At 31.8% G+C, this 26,881-nt stretch overlaps 2 protein-coding genes across 7 annotated transcripts in view; one reads left to right on the top strand and one right to left on the bottom strand.

The window, feature by feature from the left end:
- Window positions 1–20,095, bottom strand: part of LOC127700164 (F-box/LRR-repeat protein 17-like) — a 33,621-nt gene extending 13,526 nt beyond the window's left edge. Inside the window, exon 1 of one of the 3 annotated variants that reach the window (XM_052203585.1) lies at window positions 20,063–20,095. Coding sequence is in view for 1 of the 3 variants with exons in the window: in XM_052203583.1 (XP_052059543.1) it covers window positions 8,614–8,725 (112 nt within the window). In the remaining 2 variants the exon portion in view is untranslated. Of the gene's footprint in view, window positions 1–3,041; window positions 3,159–8,613; window positions 8,726–20,062 lie in introns of those variants that run through there. The other 2 variants (XM_052203583.1, XM_052203584.1) reach the window with 2 other exon arrangements.
- LOC127700163 (tyrosine-protein kinase Fer-like) overlaps window positions 8,700–26,881 on the top strand; it is a 45,485-nt gene continuing 27,303 nt past the window's right edge. For 2 of the 4 annotated variants that reach the window (XM_052203580.1, XM_052203579.1), the window contains exons 1-5: window positions 20,137–20,205; window positions 21,078–21,294; window positions 24,491–24,664; window positions 25,434–25,530; window positions 26,308–26,500. In XM_052203580.1, the coding sequence (XP_052059540.1) occupies window positions 20,192–20,205; window positions 21,078–21,294; window positions 24,491–24,664; window positions 25,434–25,530; window positions 26,308–26,500 (695 nt within the window). In that variant the 5' untranslated portion in view covers window positions 20,137–20,191. Of the gene's footprint in view, window positions 8,803–20,136; window positions 20,206–20,320; window positions 20,364–21,077; window positions 21,295–24,490; window positions 24,665–25,433; window positions 25,531–26,307; window positions 26,501–26,881 lie in introns of those variants that run through there. The other 2 variants (XM_052203581.1, XM_052203582.1) reach the window with 2 other exon arrangements.

Below are 26,881 nucleotides of genomic sequence, written 5' to 3'. Positions count from 1 at the left end.
GGCCTTACATCAAAGTCAAAGTTGAAGACTATACATCAACCATTGTGGCATGTCACACATGTCACACATTGTATAATCATGTCTGTTTAGGGTTTCCCTGACTATCTATTTATAAACATGATAAAAGGTTATCACCTGGTCTTATTTTTAGTAGTGGGAACTAGAAATTAAAAATGAACTTAACCTCAAGATGAATTTCTGTATACTGTAAAAGCAGAAATTTTCGTGGAGGATTTATTTCGTTTATTTCGTGGAAAGAATATATCCATGAAATTAAAACCCCCTCATAAATTTAACCTAAATATAAGATCACTTCCAAATACTGGAAACCATGAAATTAAATCCCCATGAAATCTTATATCGAGACAAAACCACGAAATTTTAACCCCACGAAGAATGTTTCTACAGTATATGTATAAGGAAGAACTAAATCACTTGCAAAAAACAGGAAAACACATCATATAAGACATGTAAGATGAACGAACATTATAACTGTTCCTAAACCTTATCGAGAAACAGAAGAAGGAAAAAGAAATTTGATTTCTGGAATATGATCTGAAGTAGTTTCTACATTTCTTGTACTGAAATAAACCATGGAATACAGCTGTGACCGATGAAAAGTCTGTGGTATTGTTGAGAATTGATTCAAACTTTTTCATTGTTTTGTTAAAACAGGTCGGAGTGTTTGAGCTTCTATGATACATACATTTATTGTAGCATAGACACATGCTAATCTGCCCATGGGTTTGCAATAGTTAATGTTTACTAACTATTACAAATGACACAAATCATATTTAATGCACATTTTTTTTCTCATAAAAAATAAATTGGTACATGTAAAGTCCTGTTCTCGCTTTATTTGTGTACTCCTGAAGCTTTTCTGTATTTCCACTTTTAAATTATTCCTATGTTATGTCCAAAACTGGTAGTGTGGGTTGTTACAGAATTATTTTCACACAAAGTGTTTGCCTACAAATGTCGTTCAAATGCCAATCCCTTGAAATTGGGATATTTTTTTTGTAAACTCATAAGAACAGAACACTTATTACATGTATTACTTAATTCTGTTTTTAAAAAGAGACAACAAATCTTAAGAAACAAATGACAATCAAAATGTACTGTACAGAAAAAAGTGTGATGTTTTTATTAATATATAATTAACAAATCTAAGTCACTTTTTTTTTTCATAGGAAACTAACTTACATGTACATGTAACTAATTTTGCTTGGACAATGTTGGATAACACTAATTCTCTATGATTCATCTTGTGGCAAATATTTAACGCAATTTTAGGCCTTAAGCAACACAGTAAAAACAATTGTGTAAGTATTACTGCTGACTGAAGGTTTCAGGTCATCTAGGCCCAAAACAAATCCAGTCCCAAGTCAATTAGGTCTCAGTCTATCTGGCCAAAGTCATTCTTGCCCCAAGCTAATTTGATTCGCCCCCATAATACATGTAAATTAATGAATAATTGCTATAAAAGTCTGAGAGTTTTGTGAAAGTATTTGATTCAGGGTAAGTGGCAATTTGCACATGAAAAAGCTGTGAAAATTTTGCTGTCGATCAGAGGAATAGTTTTAGGAAACAGTAATGACGATCATTGACAACATTCAGCAAATCAAACAATATTTCTCAATTCAAGTAGTTTTTATAACTAAAAAAAAAATATGTACATTACTTTGTGGATCAGCTTGTGTGTAACCAATTGTTATTACACCAGTTGAAAAGATTATTAAGATCAAAGTCATATGAAAATTGCTGATTAATGTACGTTTACTTTATCATGTTTATTATGATCAAATAATGATTGTGCTAACTTTTGTAATACATGTATATATTTGTTTTTTAATCTAATTATGCATATAATCAATATTCTTGAAAACTTCTAATAAAATCGTAATCAACATAAATGCTATATGTATATATATTGCATAATCATGATAATCAATAAAATGTACATGTGATTGTTCACACAGAGATATGTCTTGCCTTTTTGTTATTTTGATAGTAAAATGCAAATGTAGAAATCAAAATAGCAATACTTTAACATGTAAGTTATGCAAAATATTCAGAGTCAATGAACCATAACTGAAGGTAATCATGGTAAAGGGCCAATCAAACTCCATGGAAATGAGTTGTGCCAATGCCAATACAACTGTATACCAAATATCATTGACCACTAGTGGTTACCCAAAAACTGACCTAATCACAGACTAATACATGTAAACTAAGCAAAAGTTTCAAACTCAAAGAGATCATGACAGTCAGGGGTAATACTTTTATACAAGTTTTTTTTATTTACTTGAAGATGTAAATAGTAATTTACCATGTTTACTTGTATAAGTGAATTTATAAGATTTTTTATGACCTCATAAATCATGTAAATTCTTAAGTTTTGGGAGGTCAAAACGTGCCTAAAAAGAATTTTTCTGGTTTGCTAATTAATTTTTCGTTTTTGAGATTTTCATTGTCCATGAAATTATACTTTAAGAATAGTTAAGATAACTATTAATGATAGACAACTAAACACTCTAATAGAGCAGTGAAGTCAAGAGAAATTATAGAGTAGAAGAAAATAAGACTTCTTTACTTATATAACATATGTATAAAAAAAATCTGAATGTCTAAGGGATATAACTCTACTGCCAAATTAATTTACCAGTAAATAAAAAAACACTTATACAAGTATTACCCATGACTGCATGACTGAGGCATTGGGGCCAAAATATCTCTATACATATGAGATGTGCCAATGCTAATACAACTGCATACAAAATATCATTCACCTACACTACTCACTAGTGGTTCCCCATAAACTGACCTAATCACAAACTAATACATTGTTGACACCTCCGGAAACAGTATACCTATGTCTCGCTTTTTGACAATAAAAATGATAAAGGTGATAACATATAAATAACACATAGCTGAGAGGGTGATAGAGCAGAATTTAACCCCTGAGAAAACATTGTCTACCAAGGTGAATTATTTTTTCCAAGTTATAAGGGGGCATAACTCTAGAACAGTTGACGACTTACTGCTAAACTTTCATCTCTGTCTGAGCGTTGTGATTCTTAGCATTGTGTTTGAGCTTCATAAAATTTCCATGAGACAAACTTATTAAGTTAGACATGTTAGAGTGCTGAAATGAAAAAAATGCAATTCTCCAACTTACAAAGGAGCATAACTCTAGATCAATAAATGACTCACTACCAAAATTCGAACCCTGTGAGTTTTGGTTCATAGCATTGTGAATGAGTTTCATAAAATTTGGATGAGGAAAACTTAAGTTAGAGTGCTGAAATGAAGAGATTTGCAATTTTCCAAGTTATAAAGGCATTTGAAAGGCATAACTCTAGATCGATAAGTGACTCACTACTAAAATTTGAACTCTGTGAGTTTTGGTTCTTAGCATTGTGCATGAGTTTCATAAAATTTGGATGAGGAAAACTCAAGACAGAGTGCAGAAACAAAAAAATTGCAATTGTCCAAGTCATAATTGGCATAACTCTAGAACGGTATGTGACTTACTGCCCAAATTATAACTCTGACTGCAAGTATTAGTTCTCAGCATTGTGTACGAGTTTCATGAAATTTGGATGAGGGAAATTAAAGTTAGAGTGCAGAAACAAGAATAGGGACAGACAAAAGGATGGATGGTCAAGGTAACACTTAATGCTCCCATTGCTTACGGCAGGGGCACAAAAATTTGTTATGGACCGTAACAAATAAGGCCAATATTGTGTACGGCAGAAATGACATATGGCCGAACTGGTATATATGGCCAAAACTTCTCGAAAGCCATGAAACCACTAAGAATTCATACATTACATGTATTTAAACGAGTCTTACCAGTGGCTCGTTACAAAAAAATATTGCTAATCTGAGACTGGCGCATGCTCCAATATATTACAGATCAGGGCCCGAACCAGTCACAGATGACCTTTTGATCAATTGTGACAAAAATATTTAAAAGAGGGTAGGAATTTGGTACCCCACATGACAAAAGACGGTAAAACATTTGTTAAAATAATGTTTACAATAACTATTTTACTCCATTTGACACTAACATATACTTAGCTACAAAATATGATGTGTTGAATGACGATAAAAATTAAGACTCATTTGACGCAAAAACGACAGGTAGTGAAAAACGGACGTTTGACGCTTGACGATAAAGCCAATTTCCTACCCTCTATAATCAGTCAAGGATATAACTCTATAGGGTTATTAGAGAAAAATAACATACGCTTGTTATTGTGGACAAAAAATCAAAGAACTGTGATAACATATGTATGTTACATGTTTCAAAGGGCCAATATACATCATTTGTTTTGTTAAAATGTATACAAGTTCTATTGATATTGCTACTGTCTTTATATATACTTAACTATAGAAAGATATAACAGCCCATAGTTTGCCAATCATGCATATCACAACTATGTTATTACAGAACAAATATGCCTGTAATAACTAGATGGTGTTATTATAGCTTCTCTACATCACTTCAAAGCCTTTGCTCAGACATAGATCATGCTCAATTACAATGTATTTTAATTTATTGTAAGAAGTAATGATCAGAGCATGTAATGAGGTTCTGCGCAAGCTTCCCAGTAATTCCCAAGTGTCTCATTTAATAAGTTTCATGCCTTTAATAACTAAGCCTTGTTATTACAGCTAAGTTAATGACTTAAAAGCCTTGTCTCATTGATTTACCATGGTTAATGAAAAATGTATTAATCTGAATTAATAGTTAGTTATCAAGGCTATGCATTTAGTTTCTGCGCAAAGTTTCCAGCGTTCCCTAGAGCCCACTAAAAATAAAAATATTTATGATTTATTTTACAAATAACAAACATATGTTATTACAGATTTAGTAAATTTAAGGATTAAAGAGTAGACAACTCATAAAAGTATCTGTAATAACACATGCAAGTTATTTTCTGTAATAACCCTATAGAGTTATATCCCTGACTGATAATTTAAACAAGCCTGGGTGGTCTGTACGTTGGGTGCAAGACAAGTTGGCCGGGAGACAACTCGGACCGTCTCCAAAAAAGACAATTGGACCATCAATAAGACAGCTCAGACCATCTATAATGACAACTCAAGAGTAAGTATAAAATTAGACTTTGGAAGAATATGATTTAAGGAAAAAGAATGTGTCTGATGAGAAGTCTCTAATAAAGTATTGATGCCGATTTTGAGTATATAAATAATGACAACTTGGTTCGTCTATGAAGAGACGTTTATATCGACAATTGAGTGTTGTTCCCAAGTATTTTTATTTCTGTTGTTCGAAAGCTGTATGAAAAAATAATGTTTGTAATGTTTTGATATATTCTCACATTACTGATTGTTGATTTAATTTAATTATAATGACGAAAAGAATAATTTAATTAACGGATTAACTAAGTTCGTTTATTGAATTAATGAAGATTTCTTCAAAATATAGAATCACTATGATGAAATAGAAATAAATATCTACACATTGATGTAAAATATAACATGTTTAACATATAAATAGCACAAACTCTTATGTTAATACTTAGTTATAGTTGGCATAAATGTATTTACACTTTTGGTATTTAGCTATATTTTGCCTGCGAATGACCTTAGATCTACTTCGAATCACCTTTTGACGTCAGGCAACAATCACTTTTTAATTGTGACGTCAAATGTTTTGAATTAAGATGTCAAAGTTTACGGGAACCTGTATGATTTTAGGTAATGGCGGATAAATTTGCATACAAGTGTAAATACGTCTATTATGGAAGGTCCGAGATGACGTTAAAATAATAAAGAATTCAAAAAATAAATAAAGCAAATTCAACCTAGAGTTATTTTTTGCATCAATTAAGTTTTATAATAAATTAATAAAGATAAGTAAAAAATTGTATTCACGTAATACAATACTTATTTTATTATGTTTTGCGAATTCAGTAAGGGAGCTACCATTTGATTTTTATGGGGGTCTAGGATGAAAAATTTCGTCCTGCCTTTTTATTTTTCCCTCTATTCGGTCCTGCCTTTTTATTTTTCACTCTATTCGGTCCTGGCTTTTTTTTTAGTTTATCCTGACTTTTTTTTTTTACATAAATTGTCATCCTGCCTTTTTTTTTTTGCAAATAATCTCATCCTGCCTTTTTTTTTTACTCAAAACTCCTGTCCTGTAATTTTTATCAAATTTCATCCTAGCCCCCCATAAAAATCAAATGGCAGCTCCCTAACATTCCCAAATGATGTTGTCATGTAAAATATATATCATATAAAAATAATGATATATATAGTTCAAATCCACTTTTCTTTCTCTGAGTTGTCCTTACAGACGGTCCGAGTTGACTTATTGACAGTCCAAGTTTTTATTGACGGTCCGAGTTGTCTTTTTAGATGGTTAGATTCGGTAGGTCTTTTCACCACCCAACACCACAGCACACCACCAAACACATTAAAATACCATCTAATACGCCTAAATATATTGTTTTCATCTTTATTTATATATTTGACTTACCTTCTGAACGAGGATGAATATGTTTATACATATACACAAATTAATAAGAAATGATAACAAGAGAACCAAAAAGAACAGTCTTGCAGGGCTGTTGTCAGAACAGTACACTTTCAAGTCTTACATTTTTTATATATAATTTAATATTGTGATAATTTCACATTAAATAAAATGTTTTAACTTATTTGAACAATTTATTTCTAATAATTGAAAAGTAAAGACCATAAGATAATATACAATGAAATACAGACAATGTAAATCCGAAAAAAATATTGCTGGATCTGGAAGGGATTCTCAACTTTAACATCACTAATGCACATAAAAATGTGAAAAAAAAACATGACAATAGGATTAAGTTTTACGTAATTTAATCTATTTTATTGTTTTATTGTGTTACATTACTGTTTTTGTTAAGGGTTAGTGGTCTTTATGGGTGTTCGGTGGTGTTCGGCGGTGTGCGGTGGTGTTCGGTGGTGAAAAGACCGAGGGCATAGCTATAATCCGACACCCCGAAATTCCGACAGTCCAGTAGTCCGACAGACTGATAGTTCGACAGTCCGATAATCCGACAGTTTGTTAATCCGACAGTCCGGTAGTCCGACACGAAGCCGTGTTGCTGCGAAGGGTATGGATCTCGTCTTCGTATAAGCTTATAAGCATACTGCCGAAACGCCAGCAGTGTTTAAAAATTAAAAAAATGGAATGCGTTAAAATGGTATAAAAATTAAATCCTATCCTATTTGAAAAGTTAGGGAGCTACCGTTTGATTTTTAGGGTGGGTTGGGGGGTTGATGAAATTTGAAAAAAAAAGGAAAGGAGTTTTGAGTTCAAAAAAAGTCAGGATAAGCAGTTTGGCAATAAAAAAAGGCAGAAAGCCAATTTATGTAAAAACAATTTATGTAAAATAAAAGTCAGGATAGACTAATAAAAAAGGCAGGACCCAATAGAGTGAAAAATAAAAAGGCAGGACAGATATTACAACTAGAAAAATTACAGGACAACATTTTTCATCCTAGCCCCAACCTCCAATAAAATCAAATGGTACCTTAATATATTCATCATGTCGATGTTGGTAACGAGAATGTCTGTTTTTATACATTTTGTACATGCGTATGCACGTGCATGTATAACATATACATGGTATAATGTGGTCGATTGTGATATGTCGCATGTATTAGATGTATTCTTCTCATATCTGAGGGGCATTCATAGAAGCAATAAATATTTTTTTTTATCTTTTCTCTTGTTTTTAAAAGAGCATAAGTTTTGTTAAAATGGGAATAGTGTCATTATCTCAAATTTTCAAGATGCAATAACACTTTCAGAAGATGTTTCATATTTCATGATTTGAAATGAAATCTTAATAAATTGCGTCAATTTTTCTGTAATCAAAATAATACCTTATCACTGCTTTTGCATGGCAATATCAATCGCTGTCCTTCCAATGGAAAAATTATATAATAATAGCAATTCTCTAACCAAAACATGATTTAAGATTTACTCAACACAAAAAACGTTTTCAGAATGTCAACTTATTATAAAACAATGAAAAAAATCGACTTTTGTTAAGTGTATTGCTATAAATATTTATTTTTTTCATTGTTTCATAAAGAAACAAAACTAAACGTGTAGGGTGCGAACGTGTAGGGTGTGAAAGTTTATCCGGTTCGTATGGGATCAGTGCGGCCCTGTACAAGACGTCATACTGACTAATTTGATAATTTTCTGTGTGAAAAAATATATAAATTTACAAACGTTCTATGTCTACATAGGCATATATTTCAGAGACAAGTGACCGCGCGTCGGACTATCGAGCTGTCGGATTATAGGACTGTCGGACTATCGGGCTGTCGGTTTATAGGACTGTCAGACTACAGGACTGTCGGATTATGGGACTGTCGTATTATAGGTTTGACCCCGAAAAGACCGACCGGTCCGATTCAGCGATTGGACTCGGTCCGACTTGTCCGGCATTCTGTACGTCTACCACTGTTCTGTCAAGATCATGCTTGATGTCATGAAGTATAGCAATGTAGCACTGTCAATGTAAATATTAAGTTCTTGTAACGTTTCAAGACGAATTTGAGTTATATGTAGTTTACCAATTTTTGATTTACAGCTCTGCCAGATTTGTTGTAGGAAAATTCCAAAAACATCCGAATGTTGAAAAGTTCCGAACAGACCAACAGTTTTCATGACGAAGTACACCTTCATCTTAAAGCGGAAGTAAAGATTGACAGCTTAATAAGTCTAAAGCAGGTCTTTCGAATGCAGGCTAGTGTTGAATTATGGTAAACTGATTACCCTGTGCAGTATTTAAAACATATTGCTATTCCTTTTTCCTATCCTATCACAGAGTATTTGAGTAAACTATGTCAAGTGTCTACGTCAGTACAATTTGCACAGTAGCTGCGGAACCGTAGGCGTAGCTCTTAGTCTTAGGTCCTTATGTTATTTTTTGACTATTAGCGGACCTGATCTATGGTCAGCAAATAGCAAAAAAATAACGTAAGGACCTAAGAGCTACGGTTCTGCAGCTATTTGCACAGTTGCAACTTGCAAGACCCTGAGGCCTGCACCGGTTGAAATGTTGGATTGGACTAAAAGTGAGACGGAGAGAGATCAATTATTAAGTTACAAATAAATATGAAGAAGGTGCTATTTGTTGATCTCATGGTAGTTATTGTTTTTTTGTCACATGTTGATTTGCATGTTTGGTCTACTTGTCAGCAGCAAATTTATTACGTCCCATCGACCATGTCGACCCATGCAAGATACTTTGCCACTAAGACATTTCGGTACACTGTTCATAAGACAATTTGGCACCATTTTGCAAATTTCAACTTCAAGAAAAATTGTTTTTTTTTATACAGTTGGTTTATAAATCACCACTTTTTTTTATACAGTTGGTTTATAAATCACCACTTTTTTTTATACAGTTGGTTTATAAATCACCACTTCTTTTATTTCTGTACGGTTGGTTAATGGGTCCTTTCATGGTTTTTGCAGTCAAATTGAATAGTTGGCAGATTTTCATAATGGAGGTGAAAATCTTTGAAAAACACTGGAAATCATCATTGAAACCAAACAGTTGCTTGGTAACATGCATTGGTTTTCCTGTACTTTCTTACTATTTCCCCTCCCACACATGTGATTCTTATGGCAGGAGTCAAAATCTCCCTTTTTTAAGCTGTCTTCTGTCCTTCCTGTTTGTACATTTGTAATTCAAATCATCCTTTTTTTGAAAATTTAAACCCCTAAAAATTTGTCAGTCTCAATCTTTTATTACCATCAATGTCAATCTCTAATATCGTTTTTGTATCACTGATAAGCAAAATTGCGTAATTAAATTATATGGCTTCATTTTTGGGGGGTCTGATCCCAGGTCCCGCTTATTGTTTTGTCAGATTCCCCATTCCTGCTTATCATTGTAATGATAATGCTTGTAATTTCACATGTCCCGCTGGACTCCGTTTTCCTTTTTCAAGCACAATAATTTGACTTTTGGAGTCACGCTTACAAAAAATCAGCCAATCCCACGTCATGCTTAGACCCCAATGTGACCAACTTCATTATACAGCTTGGGTGTGAAACCTATTTCGTACCTGATGGAAGTATTGTATGTATACCATTTCGTACCTCATGGAAGATTTATATGTATACCATTTTGTTCCTCGCGTAAGATTTATATGTTTGCCATTTCATACCTCATGGAAGATTTACATGTGCGCAATTTAGTACCTTATGGAAGATTTGTATGTATACCATTTCGTACCTCATGGAAGATTTAAATATAGAATCTACAATTCTGATTTTGGCACAAAATTTGAACTATTTACAAATATATGGTACGAAATAGTAAACATGTATTTAGTCCATGAGGTACAAAAATGCTATATGGGCAGTCAAGGATATAACTCTATCATGTCTATAGGGTTATTAGAGAAAAATAACATACATTTGTTGTTGTGGACTAAAAAATACAAAAACTGTGATAACATATATGTAAGTTACATGTTTCAAAGGGGCGATATACATGCATAGCACACCTATGTTATTACAGAAATCAGCTGAGAAAAAAATCTTCGGCAGTCAGGTTATCCGAATTCCAATGGGGACTAACTGTGCACCACTTATTGCGGACCTTTTTTTGTATTGCTATGAGTTACAATTTATGACAAAAATCAGCAAAGACCCATCAAAACAACATCTGATACACAAATTTAATAATACTTTTAGATATTTGGATGATATTTTGGCTCTCAATGATGACGACTTCAGTATGTATACTAAAGAAATTTATCCTGTTGAACTTACTTTAAATAAAGCTAATACTAACAATGACCACTGCCCTTTCCTCGATCTTGATATCTATATCATTAATGGAAAGCTTAATACTAAAATATATGATAAAAGAGATGATTTTTCATTTCCTATCGTTAATTATCCATTTTTAGATGGTGACGTTCCCTTGTCACCATCTTACGGTGTTTATATATCTCAACTTGTACGATTCGCTCGTGTATGTAACAATGTTTTAGATTTTAACGAGAGAAATTTATGTATTACTGAAAAATTATTACACCAGAGTTTTCGATATCACAAACTAGTCAAAACATTTACTAAATTTTATCATCGGTATAAGGACATCATTCGTAAATATAGCTCAACATGCAGACTTCTTATACGTTCAGGTATTTCACATCCAATTTTTTATAGAAATATTCTTTATAAAGCACAAAAATGTCAGTATTCACCTCTGAAGCTAACAAAACCTTTAAATAGACTTATTAAGAAGGGATATAGTTACGATACTGTTGTCAGGTCATTAAAGATTGCATATTTTGGCATTAATATTGATTCACTTATAGGGTCTTTGCATCGGCACTAAACATAATTATTTAAAAACCAGTTGTTGGCATGACACAGGTTATGTTCTTCTCATATATGTTATGATGGTATGATACTAAACCCCTAACGGGAAGGATTGTGCCTGATATTCATATGATGAAGACATAATCTTTCAATCAGTTTAATTGAAGTCTGGAGCTGGCATGTCAGTTAACTGCTAGTAGTCTGTTGTAATTTATGTATTATTGTCATTTTGTTTATTTTCTTTGGTTACATCTTCTGACATCAGACTCGGACTTCTCTTGAACTGAATTTTAATGTGCGTGTTGTTATGCGTTTACTTTTCTACATTGGCTAGAGGTATAGGGGGAGGGTTGAGATCTCATAAACATGTTTAACCACGCCGCATTTTTGCGCCTGTCCCAAGTCAGGAGCCTCTAGCCTTTGTTAGTCTTGTATTATTTTTAATTTTAGTTTCTTGTGTACAATTTGGAGTTTAGTATGGCGTTCATTATCACTGAACTAGTATATATATTTGTTTAGGGGCCAGCTGAAGGACACCTCCGGGTGCGGGAATTTCTTGCTGCATTGAAGACCTGTTGGTGACCTTCTGTTGTTGTCTGTTCTATGGTCGGGTTGTTGTCTCTTTGACACATTCCCCATTTCCATTCTCAATTTTAAATTTAAGGAATGATGACAAAAACATGAAAAAAGAACACAAATATTGTAAAAAAGCTGAAGTACACATTAATTTTATACATATTTACATGTATGTCTTGTAAGATTATTTTTTTTCTGACTGACTTACCAAAATTATTTTCATTAAAAATCTGGTAAACCAACAAATTAAAAAACCATGGACTAAGGTTACCCTGTAAAAAATGCTACTCTACCAACAGGGTTAGGATTCCACCCCATTACTCCCAATGGAGCAGTCCTGAAGTGATTGACTCTTAGGCACATTTAGGGAGCTACCATTTGATTTTTATGGGGGGGGGGGCCTAGGATGAAATTTGAAAAAAAGGCAGGACAGGAGTTTTGATTAAACAAAAAAGGCAGGATGAGCAACTTGTCAAAAAAAAAAGACATGATGACAATTTATGTAAAAAAAGTCAGGATAAACTAATAGAAAAAAGGGCAGGACCCAATAGAGTAAAAAATTAAAAGGCAGGACAGAGATTTCAACTAAAAAAAAAATTTTCATCCTAGCCCCCCCCCTTTTTTTGCTGAATTTAAATCTTCAGAGAGCAAATTTTTTAGTTTGAAATGTATTCACAGTATATGCCTTTTTCTTTAAAATATTCACAAGTGTTAATCATTTACTGAAAATTAATTACAGTTTTATTATTATTTTTATGCCCCCGCTGTTAGGCGAAGGGGGCATTAAGTGTTACCAATGTCTGTCCATCTGTATGTCTGTACTTCTGTACGTACGTCCCAATCTCTAACTTAAGTTTGCCTCAACCAAATGTTATGAAACTTATTTACAATGCTTATTACAATAAAACACAGATCAAGTTCGAATTTGAGTGGCATCCCTTTTACAGTCCTCTAGTTATGTCCCTTTATAATGTTATATGCAAGCAGAGGCATCATCTGTGTCCCATGTACACATTCTCCCATTTATTAGGTCTTTCCACTTTTCTGCTAAGATTTTTTGCATATGATATCGAACACTTATTGCGCTTTTGAGACTGACCGTGTTTAGTGGAAGACTTTTTATTGTAAGAGTTATCTCCCCGAACACTGTTTTCTTTGTAATGAGATCTACTCCGTAACCGTAAAAGAAAGTGACAAATTTGTTTAACCAAATTGCTCGCTATATCCTCAGGATTTTTTGTCCAATTTTGACGGAAGCGATAAGAAAACTCCATATGAGAGTTATTTCCCTTTCTGTATTTGAAATAAGGAATATATAAATGTATAGCATGAATGGTAAGTGATAGAGACCTAAGGTATATTGATTTGATGTCCTTGGTTCATTTAAATGAAATTGAGGCCAAGGTCAAAGGTCAAGGTCATATTCTTAATTTTTCTTTGTTCCATGATCTCGTTTGTCACTTTTTAAGATATATGTATATAAAAGAACTAGTGCAAAATGTTTGCCTAATTGTGATTAAGATATGATACATTTGGTCTGAAACAATCCAATGACATTTTATAGGAGTTATTGTCCCTGAAATGATTCAATTTGAGGTTAATTGATTATTACTCCAACTTGGTACATTATAAAGCCATAGGGTCTTTTGCAAACTGTTGATTGACATATGACCTTGAAAATATCAACCGGAAGTGACCTTGAATAAATGGGAAGTAGCCATTTTTGCACTTGTTTCATGGAAAATTTCTTCACTACCGTCTTTTGGGGTGTATAGTGCACCCCCTTTATGGTCCAAGAAACATGAGAAAAAAAGTTTATTGTTCGTATAAGACTCATAGACATTTTCGGAAAAGTTACAGCTCCAAAATCGGCAAACAGGAAGTCTATCGGTAAACAGGAAGTTTTTTAAATGGACACCGATGTCAGAGAATTCTGTACAGAATACTTAATTAATATGAAATTGCAAATATTCTGACAAATGAATAAGAATTTTATTAGATTGAGATAAATCTACATTTAAGTTTGTTTTTTTAAAACCAAATTTAATAAATTGTTTGAGTATCAAGGACAAGGTTAAATATCCAAATTAATGTTTTGATTGAAACAATAACATAATTACGAATCAGTCAAATAATTATCATTAGCATCTTTAGTGCTGTAATAAATAAATCTCATTATTTTTATTTTTTGTTTGTTGATTCTAGCTGTTAATCCGGATTATCACACCTCAATCAAAGGGTCTAATCGATGTCAAAACCAATCAGTGACAGGTTCACCTTGTTCCTAATTAAATTCGTTCAGGTTACAATTATGGGATTATCATGTTTTCAATCATAATTTCTTAAACGGTTTAAACAGTTGTTTAAAAGTTACAAAGTAGAAACGTATTTATAAAAATAAACTTCTCATAGACTAAATCATTACTTTACAATATCAAGTCACATGACTGACCCACATGACTGACGATCACCTGATACATTAGAAAAAATGGCGGTTTATCTTTTCAAAAGGAGCGTGGTTTATTCAATTTTCATACACTTTTCTTCTACCATGTCTACTCTCCATGATGAACACATACAAAAACAGAAAGTTATGACAACAAGGAACACAGAGGCTAATTTAACCGACAACAAAAGCTTTATTGTATCTTTATAAAGACAAATTTCCGGATTGCAAACAGATGGACAAATTTACACGATAAACGTAACTACAGAGATATAAAATGTTTTTTATTTGAATAAAACATGACAAATCAAGGACAATAAAATACATATTACAAATATAACATGTAAAACATAAAAACAATCGAGGTTTAAGCAAAAATATTCCGTACTCTTCACTTCTCCTGGAAATTTCTTTGTCGGAGTTTGGACCTGAAAAAAGACTTAAGAAAATGTCTGTAGGCATGTATAACGCGCACCCCTCTTACAAGAAACATGACCCAGGGTATAAATGTGCACACTATACATACCAAAAGACAGTATATATTTTTTTTAAATGCATACATAAACCTATCATTTGATACCGGAAGTGAACTTCAATAAACCGGAAGTACCTATCATCTCCCTTATTACAGACAAAAGTATATAGAAACCATATATTTTTGGATTCAGTGTGAATAAAGCTATCCTGTGAGACCTGAAGTGACATTTTTATACGACCGCAAAAAAATTTTGTGGTCGTATATTGGTATGACGTTGGCGTCGTCGTCGTCGTCGTCGTCGTCGTCCGAATACATATTGGTTTTCGCACTCTAACTTTAGTTTAAGTGAATGGATCTTTTTGAAATTTGACCATAAGGTTAAATACCACAAAAGGAAGGTTGGGATTGATTTTGGGGGTTATGGTACCAACAGTTAAGGAATTAGGGGTCAAAAAGGGGCCAAAAATGAGCATTTTCTAGTTTCCAGACAATAACTGTGGAACGGTGTATGGATCTCTCTGAAATTATACTACAAGTTTCCATACCACAAAGGGATGGTTAGGATTTGCTTTGGGGGGTTATGGCTCAAACCGTTTAGGAATTAGGGGCAAAAAAGGGGGAAAAACAAGGTTGTCCTGGTTAATGGACAAATACTTTAGTACAAAACATAATTTAAAGCAGTGTAAGGGAGATAAATCAAATACATCATTGAAATTATCTCCCTTACACTGCTTTTAAATTATGTATAAAGTAATGGTTAATGAACAATAAAGATAATCTAAAACAGTGTAAGGGAGGTAATCCAAATACAACGTTTTGGTTACTTCCCTTACACTGCTTTTAAATTATGTTTAAAGAAATGCATATTTATAAAGGAAGACCAGTAAAAATATCTGCAAATGTTTTCATCTTTTTTTTTTACAAAAAAATCCATATGAAAGATTTGACACTATATTTTTATTAATTCTATTATAAAATAGATTAAGTTAGCACTATGGTAAACTTAAATGGGTAATTATGGTTGCCAACTCCATTGGAAATTTGAATTGAGATTATGACCATATCTTGAGGGAAAGAATTTTTTTGGGGGAAAAAGGGGGGGGGGGGGGTAAAAAGAAATTGTGGGGGGCCAATTTTTTCTCATTTCAGATTTCAGAAATTAAAAAGAATTATTCTTCAAATATTATTTTTTTTTCAAATTTCAAATATTGAAAAATTTCAAGAAGTAATCTTTAATTGCACAGTATGGCGCATTAGATTTGTAAAATCTTTGATCACATTTATTTATTTGTTATGCCGAATCTAACAGTGTATTTAGATTTTTAATTTTGGGTCCAGTTTTCAAATTGGTCTACATTAATGTCCAAAGGGTCCAAAATTAAACTTTGTTTGATTTTAGCAAAAATTGAATATATGAGGTTCTTTGATATGCTGAATCTAAACATGTATTTAGATTTTTGATTTTTGCCCAGTTTTCAAGTTGGTCCAAATTGGGGTCCAAAATTAAACTTTGTTTGATTTCAACAAAAATTGAATATATGGGGTTCTTTGATATGCTGAATCTAACCATGTATTTAGATTTTTTATTTGTGGACCCCGTTATCTAATTGGTTCATATTGAGGTCAAAAGGGTCCAAAATTAAACTTTGTTTGATTTCATCTAAAATTGAATTATTGGGGTTCTTTGATATTCCAAATCTAACCGTGTATTTAGGTTTTTAATTTTGGGTCCTGTTTTTTAAATTGGTCTACATTGAGGTCCAAAGGGTCCAAAATTAAACTTAGTTTGATTTTGACAAAAATTTAATTCTTGGGGTTCTTTGATTTGCTGAATCTAAACATGTGTTTAGATTTTTGATAAATGGGCCCAGTTTTCAAGTTGGTCCAAGATAGGGTCCAGTATTTAAACTTTGTTTGATTTCAACAAAAATTGAATATATGGGGTTCTTTGATATGCTGAATCTAAACATGTATTTAGATTTTTGATTATGGGCCCAGTTTTCAAGTTGGTCCAAATTGGGGTCCAAAATTAAACTTTGTTTGATTTCAACAAAAATTGAATATATGAGGTTCTTTGATATGCTGAATCTAACCATGTATTTAGATTTTTTATTTGTAGGCCCCGCTATCAAATTGGTTCATATTGAGGTCCAAAGGGTCCAAAATTAAACTTAGTTTGATTTTAACAAAAATTGAATTCTTGGGGTTCTTTGATATGCTGAATCTAAACATGTGTTTAAATTTTTGATTATGGGCCCAGTTTTCAAGTTGGTCCAAGTTGGGGTCCAAAATTAAACTTTTTTTTATTTCAACAAAAATTGAATATATGGGGTTCTTTGATATGCTAAATCTAACCATGAATTTAGATTTTTTATTTGTGGGCCCCGCTATCAAATTGGTTCATATTGAGGTCAAAAGGGTCCAAAATTAAACTTTGTTTGATTTCATCAAAAATTGAATTATTGGGGTTCTTTGATATTCCAAATCTAACCGTGTATTTAGATTTTTAATTTTAAGTCCCGTTTTTTAAATTGGTCTACATTAAGGTCCAAAGGGTCCAAAATTAAACTTAGTTTGATTTTAGCAAAAATTGAATTCTTGGGGTTCTTTGATATGCTGAATCTAAACATGTGTTTAGATTTTTGATTATGGGCCCAGTTTTCAAGTTTGTCCAAGTTGGGGTCCAAAATTAAACTTTGTTTGATTTTAACAAAAATTGAATATATGGGGTTCTTTGATATGCTGAATCTAACCATGTATTTTGATTTTGGACATTGGACCATAATAGGTAAATTAAAAAAAGTCAAGTTCTTAGACCACATTCTTTCTGTGTCAGAAACCTATGCTGTGTCAAATATTTAATAACAATCCAAATTCAGAGCTGTATCAAGCTTGAATGTTGTGTCCATACTTGCCCCAACTGTTCAGGGTTCGACCTCTGCGGTCGTATCAAGCTGCGCCCCAGCGAAGCATTTTATCTAAACTGGAAAAAGACAATTATCTCCCTTATTTCAGGCATAAATATATAGAAATATTTATTTAATAAATCAGTATGAAGAGACCTATTCTTGGACGCGTACGCCAATAGTAACTTTAGTAAACCGGAAGTAGCTTCTCATCAATAATTTAGAAAATTGATGTGGAAAGACATTCAATTGTTCTCTGAACAATTGGTTTTTAATTTGTATTTTTTTTTTTTTTTTTTTTACCTTTATAACTTCAATGTAATTATTTCACTGCATTTATTTATCATTTAAATATTGATTTATGTAGTACATTGTAGTGACTAGTACTGTTAATATCAATCAAATTCCAATTTTTGTATATATATATATACTCCAGGACTCCTACATTTTTAAGGAATTTTTTAATTATACTAGTTTTAATTACAGGGTTCTACTCATTTGGGATGGATGTAAAAGTATGCAGTGGCGTTTAATTTTTTTTCTTATCATTATCAAACTGCTATTTTTTTGGGTGTTTAAATACGCAGCCACTGTTTAAATTATTCTACCGTTGTCAAATTTGAAATATTATACAAGCTTAGATCGGTTAGTGCTGTTTATTGGGAATGTATTTCCACGCAGTTGTTGTAACATCTTAACTGTCGTCACCTTTGGAATTTTAAAGTTGTGCAAGCTCATATCGCAAATTATTACTATTTTTATTTTAGGTATGTCGTTGCGCCGTGTTTGAAAATTTTAGAATTGTACTAGCGTCTCTATGATGTTCTGGTAAAACTGTTTTTTTGTATAGAATTCAAGTTTGCTATACTTTTATAATCAGAGTAGGTTGATAAGATTCATTTTACATCACGATCTTACTGATGAAGGATATCTGTTAGTTCATTTTATTGTTATTTTTTGGTGATGTTGTACCCTTTTAGACTGGTTATATATTATATTTTGTAGTGTACTGTATCATAATTATATGATCCATCGCCCAGTAAGATTTATCGTTGGCTATTATTCAGTCATTTTATATATATATACTGATACATTTGTATAGATATACATGTATTAGAATACTGTCATGACCATGATGACTGTAAATGTAAATTCAGAAATATTTGCTTTGTTTACATTATTTTGGAAATTGCAACAGGATAAGTTTTGCCAAAAAACAATATAAAAACTGGCATTTTAAATTCTGATACCATTATTTTGTATTCTTGAAATTGTTATAATTAATCTTATATTCTTGTCCATTATCATGATTATTCAACATGTTCAAGTTCAACAATTGCAATAATACTGTGGATTCATTATTAATCGTTGGATACCAATTTTCGCGGGTTTCGTGGGTACAGGTGAACCACGAGTTCAAATGTTCAACGAATTACAAATTTTCTACAGGCTTTGTATGCAGCAATTGGCAAAACAACGAATTCAAATATCTACGAAAATGCAAATTTTCTCAATCCACGAAAATTGATACCCACGAAATTAAATGAATCCACAGTATTTCTCAATTTACAGTACATTCCGAAAAAGACATTTCAAAGCAGATATATATTACATTTCTAACAAAAAAAATCTTCTGAAGTACCTGCATCTGAGAATGTAAATCTTTGTCATGTTTGTGATGTTCAATTCAGAAATTCTGAGCCCAAGTCAAGGCTCAGGGAATCTTTTAACAAAAAATCTTACGACAAAAATTGATCGTTAGTTGTACTGAAATGTTCATGACTTTTTTGTGAAAAGAGTCTTCTAGGTGTTTAATTTCATGTTTTGTCTGTACCTATCTTAGGCCAAACAAATAATTCTTTTTCCTGCCTCCTAATTACAATGTACCTACCCTAAATTTTCATGCCTTACCCAAAACATGTTATTGACATTTTTGGTTATTCTCTGTAAAAGTACTAGTCCAGACATATTTTTTTTAACATGTTTAAGCACCTTTAGTCCAAAACATCTCAGTATATCATGCATTAATAGCTTTAGTCTGTCTAGGTTAAATATAAAAAAAAATCAATCTTTTAATTTTCAATTCCCATTTTTTTCTGCCAAGAGACAGGAAACAAGTATACTTTTGTTTGGCCTTAGCTTCATCTGTTGAGGAGGATGTGAATAAAATTTTGATGGAGAATTTAAACCAAGTGTTATTGATTAAACTGAAATTATGATTTATTATTAACTATGATATATTTTGTTTACCAATTACACCCACGTTATACCTATAGATATATCGTCTCAATGATCTTTGATATGAAACCAGGAAGTAAAAATGTTAGTTTACTGGTATAAATAGTGTTATAGTTAAATTACCTTTTGTGGTGATAACACTGGGATGGCTGTTTGATTACATGCTAAACAGAAAGTAAGACTAAACATTATAAAGGTTTTTTATTTGTTTGCATCAATGAGGAAGTGACTGACTTTGATAAATTCTTTTGATAAGTTTTGTTAAGGTTTTATAAGTAAATAACAATGATTGTCAAAAAGAGGTTTGATTTGTAATGTCCGTTTTACTTTTAGGTAGGAAATAATTTTCTATTCTTGAATATTATCTGATAATGCAAACAAAATCTTCAAACTGTCAGATCTTTCCATAATTTCTTTAAGTTTCATTGTAACTTTTGAATTTATTAAACTTAAATTGTTAAATGGAAGATGGTTTGTACTGTTCATTGAAATGGAATAGAGCATAGCTGATAATGTTTATGAATTTTTTTTTTCTTGTAGTCTTTTTTTTTAACAATGTTTAAGGTGTTAAAGCATTGATGCAAGCACATTTTGATATTTTGATGATCAAGCACTTTTATTCAAAGTAAATGAGACATAAAATGACATCTTTTAACACAATTGTAATTGTTGTCTGCCAATCAGAAATTGTAATCCATCTGATATCTCTTTGTCATGGATCTATATCAGTTTAGAAAAAAAATGTACATGTATCTTAGACAATTTAAGCTATCTTCAAAAAGAGGGGCGAAAGATACCAGAGGGACATTCAAACTAAATTCAAGTATTGAATCATTCAATAAATACACACTAAATAATTTTTTAAAAGCAGCATTTAGGAGTTGAAAGAAAAAAAATAGTCAGCACAAAGTGAGAGTAACATGTCCTGTTTGTGTGATTTGTCAACCAGTGGGTTTTTCATATTACCGGTAAATCAAGATAATTATTTAACTTGTGTGTTGAATAAGATTTTATATTATATAAAAAAAAATCTTTTTTTTTTTGCAGAAATATGGGGTTTGGGACAGACCTGCAAGGCAAGGATTCCCATGATGCCCTAGTGCGTTGCCATGACACTGAAATTAGATTGTATGAAAACATTAAACGTTGCTTAAATATTCGGATAGACAGTGATAAAAAGTATGCGACATCTTTAACAACATTTGTACAACAAGCTCAGAAAGTGGATTTCTCTGAATTTTCTCCAACATGTGCTGTAATGCAGGTTTGTAAAATTAAATAAAATATATAATGTGAAAATAATTTGTACAAGGAATGTTTGAATACAAGTATTAGATAAGGTTTAAAAGTATATGGCTTCTGTGTCATTTGGTCTCTGGTGGAGAGTTGTCTCATTGGCAAGTATACCACATCTTCTTACATGTACTTTTATACCACATCTTCTTACATGTACTTTTATTCTTACTGCTTGAAAAGCTGGTGTTGATTAGAAATAAACATTATTCAGATAGTTATATCATGAATATGTTGATTATTGGTCGATTAAGAACTTTATTTGTGGGTTCTATTAAAAGGTAAACCAGTATTAGCATGAATAGAACAAATTAGCAATCAATTCAAATATTAAAGGAAGAGGTGAAGTTACAATTGAAATCTTGCCTTAAGTTACAAAGATCTTCTATGAACATGATGAACTGCTTATTAACTGTTTTAAAGAGGGGAATAAAGATGATGTATAACATAGAGTCTATAAGAAAGACTAATTCTTATGCGGTGTGGACTTTGCTCATTGTTGAAGGCTGTACAGTGACCTATAGTTGTTAATTTCTGTGTCATTTGGTCTCTTGTGGAGAACTGTCTCATTGGCAATCATACCACATCTTTTTAGTCCCCTACCGACGAAGTCGAAGGGGACTTTAGGTTTGCACTCTGTCCGTCTGTCTGTCTGTCCATCTGTCAGTCCGGCAAATCAGTTTTCCAGACTTTTTTTCTTTGTGCTTGAAAATATTGATTTGATATTTGGTTTATTGATTTATCATGACAAGTTACAGGTCAAGTTCAATTTTCACGATTTTAGCTTTTCTCTTTCTCACAGAATGCTTGTTATTTTTATAATTATCATATCATTTAATAATGTGTAAATGGAGTAAGCAGTATAGAATATATATTCAGGTTAAATAAACCAATTTATGAAAAGTTTATGTCGAAATGATATATTAAAATAAGAGCATATAAAAATATTTCAGGAACATCAGGCCTTTGGACTGGTTTCCACAACCCCCCAACCCTGACCCAATGGCTTTCATTTGTTAATGATTTGTGGAGAACAGTCTAAGTTTACTAAATTAATGCATTTTTTTCAATTTAAACAACTTAAGTAAAACGGTTGAATTAGTCAATGAGTTATTTCACTAGAGTATATAGATGTAAGTGTATTTCTACTTAAACATTGTCATGTCTTTGAAAACCTTAAGTGCCACTTTAATAATATATTCAAAAAGGAAATAAGATATTTAAACTAGTTACTAAATTTATTTCAGTGTATAGTTAATTTATACAGATGGAAAAAATATAAGTTTCATCACTTTCATGTATAGATTATAGTTATTTGATTTTTTGATATTATTCAAAGCAAAAAACAGAAAGAATCAACCAATAGTTAACTGTGAAACATAAAATGCTGTAATGTGAGCTCAGTCTTATAAATCCTTTCAGAAGATTTTTCCGTCCTTAGTACATGAAGTATGCATTAATTATAATTTGCCAGTGGACATAAAGCAATCAATCAATTTTTTTAAAGTTTTTTTTAGTCCCCTACCGACGAAGTCGAAGGGGACTTTAGGTTTGCACTCTGTCCGTCTGTCTGTCCGTCCGTCTGTCCGTCCGTCCGTCCGTCCGTCTGTCCATCCGTCGGTTCCGGCAAATCAGCTTTCCACACTTTTTTTCTTTGTTCTTGAAGATATTGATTTGATATTTGGTATATAGTTTTGCCATGACAAGTTATAGATCAAGTTCGAATTTTGTTCCAGTCTGATGATTTAGTCCAGAGTTATGGACCATAACTCTGGACCATATCTAATGTTAGAGTACTATGTTAAACCATATTTCTGTACAAAGGGAGATAACTCATTTTTTGAAAGACATTCTTTGGTACATTATTGGAAGAATTTTTTGGCAGGATTGTTTGTTATTTTGTATAAACTAATTTTCTGAATGCTATATATATATATATAAAAAATTATGAAGTGAAATCCTTTAAATAGATAATAATCTATTTTTATTAATGTATCTATTACATTACATTGTGTAGATAAAAATTGTTGACATTTTATAGATAAGTTACAAATCTATATTAGTTTGTGACAAATAAAAGAATAAATATTTGGAACTAGTAATTATATTTGATTATAATTTGAAAATACATGTACACTGTATTACATCATATCTAATGTTAAAGTGTTTTACACACTTTTTTTCATCATGCTTGAAGATATTGATTGATAATTGGTATATAGTTTTATCATGACAAGTTATACAGATCAAGTTCGAAATTTTGTTTCGGTCTGATAATTTTGTGCAGAGTTATGGTCCTTGGACTTGAAAAATTCACTCATTTAATCAGTTTTCCACACTGTTTTTAGTCATGCTTGAAGATATTGACTTGATATTTTCTTTTTGTTTACACTATGACAAGTTATAGAACAAGTTATCTTTTTGTTCCAGTATAATGAATTTTTACCCTGTAGGGGACTATGTATTGCCATGCAATACTCTCAGAATGCTTGTTATAATTAATTTGTCACAGGAACATAAAAATTAATCAATGTATTTATGATTTTTTTACGGAAGGGTAAATTGTTACAACTAGATTACATTGCCAACAGTTGTTTTCTAATTGATTCCATGGGGGGGGGGGGGGGGGGGGGTAGTTTTTATATGAATTTGTATCTTAATGCATGAGATTTAAGAGGGAACATTTTCCATTATAATTCAAGGGTCTGGAAACGGTCATACTTGCCAGTCATGACCTAAAATGAAAGCTATTTGTCCTATACGACAGCGGCTCTTTTCACAAAAAATCTTAAGAGTAAAAAAAAAAAGGCTCCCTGTGAGGCATTTGTGCAGGATTTAAACTTTGGACTGTTCAGCTTACCAGTATGTCCCTAGGTCATGTGACCAGTGAGGGACTTTAATTTACATTGGATCATTAGGGAATTATTTGAAAAAATTTAACTTTCACGTTCTTATATTTTTCTGTATGTTTTCAATGTCACATTATTATGTTATAACATCACTGTAAGAGGCAATTGTTCAATGACATCGTTTACAGCGTTTGACCTCTGGTCAACTGGTTTAACTCATTTATATAAATGAATTTTGAATTGGTCTATTTATGCATAAGATTTTGATAATAAAGATTAAATATTTATTTCTTCTCTTATGATATCTGATTAATATAGGCATGGGAAGTTATCATTCAGGAGACGGAGAAATTTGTCCAGCAATTAAAGAGAAACGTAGAAGAACTGACGACAGACACAATGGAAAAGCTGAACGAGATATTACATGAGAAAAAGACAGTGAAAAAACAGTATTTAGAGGATAGAAACCATCTAGAAAATGATTTCTCTAAGGTAATACAAAACATTATTATTACAATGACATACATATAGGAGCAGACTGAAAGTTGGGGGAGGGGAGGAAACTTCGGAGAGTGACAAGCAATACAAAAAATTCTATACTCTAATAGCCTAGAACATTTTTGTAGAAGTAAGTCAGTGTCCTCTTTCAATTTCATTTTTTGAATTCAATAATTTATTTTTTTTTGTCAATAGTGGGGGCGGGGGGAGGGAGGGGACAAAAACATTGTTTGTCCCCTTTTCCTCCTCCCCTTTACCGGTACCATGTATAAAATAAGGAAATATAAACTTCATTAGTTTATAATTTATCTTTGCTTTTTTGTATTTTGAAATTAAGCGGAACAAAGTGTATTTCAATAGTTAGTTTCCTAGGCAATTCAGTGGCGTAGAACGTTGCATAATGCAAATTATAAGGTTTTTTTTCTTCTTTCTTTTCAAAGTTCATTTTCTTTTAAGTAAATTTTATTGAATATTTCAACTTCTAAAGGCAAGCAACTACCAAAACAGATAATATATTTAATATCAAAACTAGGAACAGTTAAATTTCTTGAGCAAATACTTGAAAATTGAATATGGATAAAAAAGTCATGTAATAAAATAATTGTTGACTTTTGATACCAGCTGGTACAATGATTTATCAACATGATTAACCTCATCAAAAGTCAATAATTGTATAATAATTGTTATATTTTAAAGCAATTGAAAGATAATATAAAATTCAGAACATAAAATGTCATACACTTGAATTAAAATTTTCCCATAGGTACAGACAGCTGTTAGAACACAGAAACAAGAATATGATAAATGTCTGGGCAAACTTCAACAGGATCAGGCCAAACTTCAGGATCTTAAAGGGAAAGGTATAGTATCAGTGATATAAAACTAAAAGTTACTTCAAACCTTAAAACCTGGTTCTAATTGGCTGAACTCAAAAGATATTTTCAAAGCCCCCAACGATAACTAGAATATAAACAATAGATACAAAGCACCAATATAAGAATTATTGCAGGTACTAGAAGGTAGTTCAAATGTAGAAATAAGAAGATGTGGTATGATTACCAATGATACAACACTCCACCCGAGACCTAATGACATAGAAATTAATAACTATAGGTAACCGTATGGCCTTCTCAATGAGCAAAGCCCAAGCTGCATAGTTAGCTATAAAAGCCCCGAAATTACAAATGCAAAACAATTCAAAGGAGAAAAAGCCAATTACAACTTCTAAATAAAACATGTTTTCCCAGACTAAAGAACATAGAACACTTGTTAAACTTCAAAACATAGAACACTTGTCAAAACTTTAAAACATAGAACACTTGATAAATTTTAAAACAGAACACTTTTTAAATTTAAAAACATAGAACACTTGATAAATTTTAAAACAGAACACTTTTTAAATTTAAAAACAGAACACTTGATAAATTTTAAAACATAGAACACTTGTTAATATTTTAAAACATAGAACACTTGTTAATATTTTAAAACAAAGATCACTTGCAATTTGTTTAATTTTAAAATATAGAACACCTGTTAAATTTTAAAACATAGAACACTTGTTAAATTTTCGCTTCAGCATACTAACCTTACCTGCATATACTTTGATATTTTATCTTATTCTTTGTTTAAATTTTTAGCTAAATCTGGTGGAAAGTTGGACAAGGCTAAATTAGACCATAAAAAATCCATGGTAAAATTACATACAGTTCACAACAACTACGTTTTATCTTTAAAAGAAGTGTGCTTACATCAAAAAGAATATCTCAATCAGACTTTACCTGAATTTTTAGATTCTCATCAAGCAACGCAGGAAGCACTTGCTCAGCAATGGTAAGGGACCATCTAGATCTGTTATCTTAAGTTGGACCACCTTTTAGTATATCTTAAGGGTCAACAGGGTTTAGACACTCGTTATAAAGGTTTTTAAAAAGTATCATTTGTCAATTTGAAGTTCCCAGGAATTTTGTCACCACACATAAAAATAATTACTTCATACTTTGACAGTGGTTACAATTACTACTAGCCTGTACCTTGATGTTGGTTCTATTAACTGACAGTGTGTCCGTTGTAGTGTGTAATGTAAGAGGACTTTTAAGCTTGTGCTGCAATCATTATTAATGCATTAGCACTGTGATCAGAAAGTTTACTTTTGTTTTAAAAATCACACTTTCTTAAAAACAGGATGTTGACTTCTTGGAATAGAGACAGAAA

Source organism: Mytilus californianus, unplaced genomic scaffold, assembly GCF_021869535.1.
Source record: "Mytilus californianus isolate M0D057914Y unplaced genomic scaffold, xbMytCali1.0.p SCAF_49, whole genome shotgun sequence".
Taxonomy (NCBI): Eukaryota; Metazoa; Mollusca; class Bivalvia; order Mytilida; family Mytilidae; genus Mytilus; species Mytilus californianus.
This window is presented reverse-complemented; position numbering and strand designations above follow the sequence as displayed.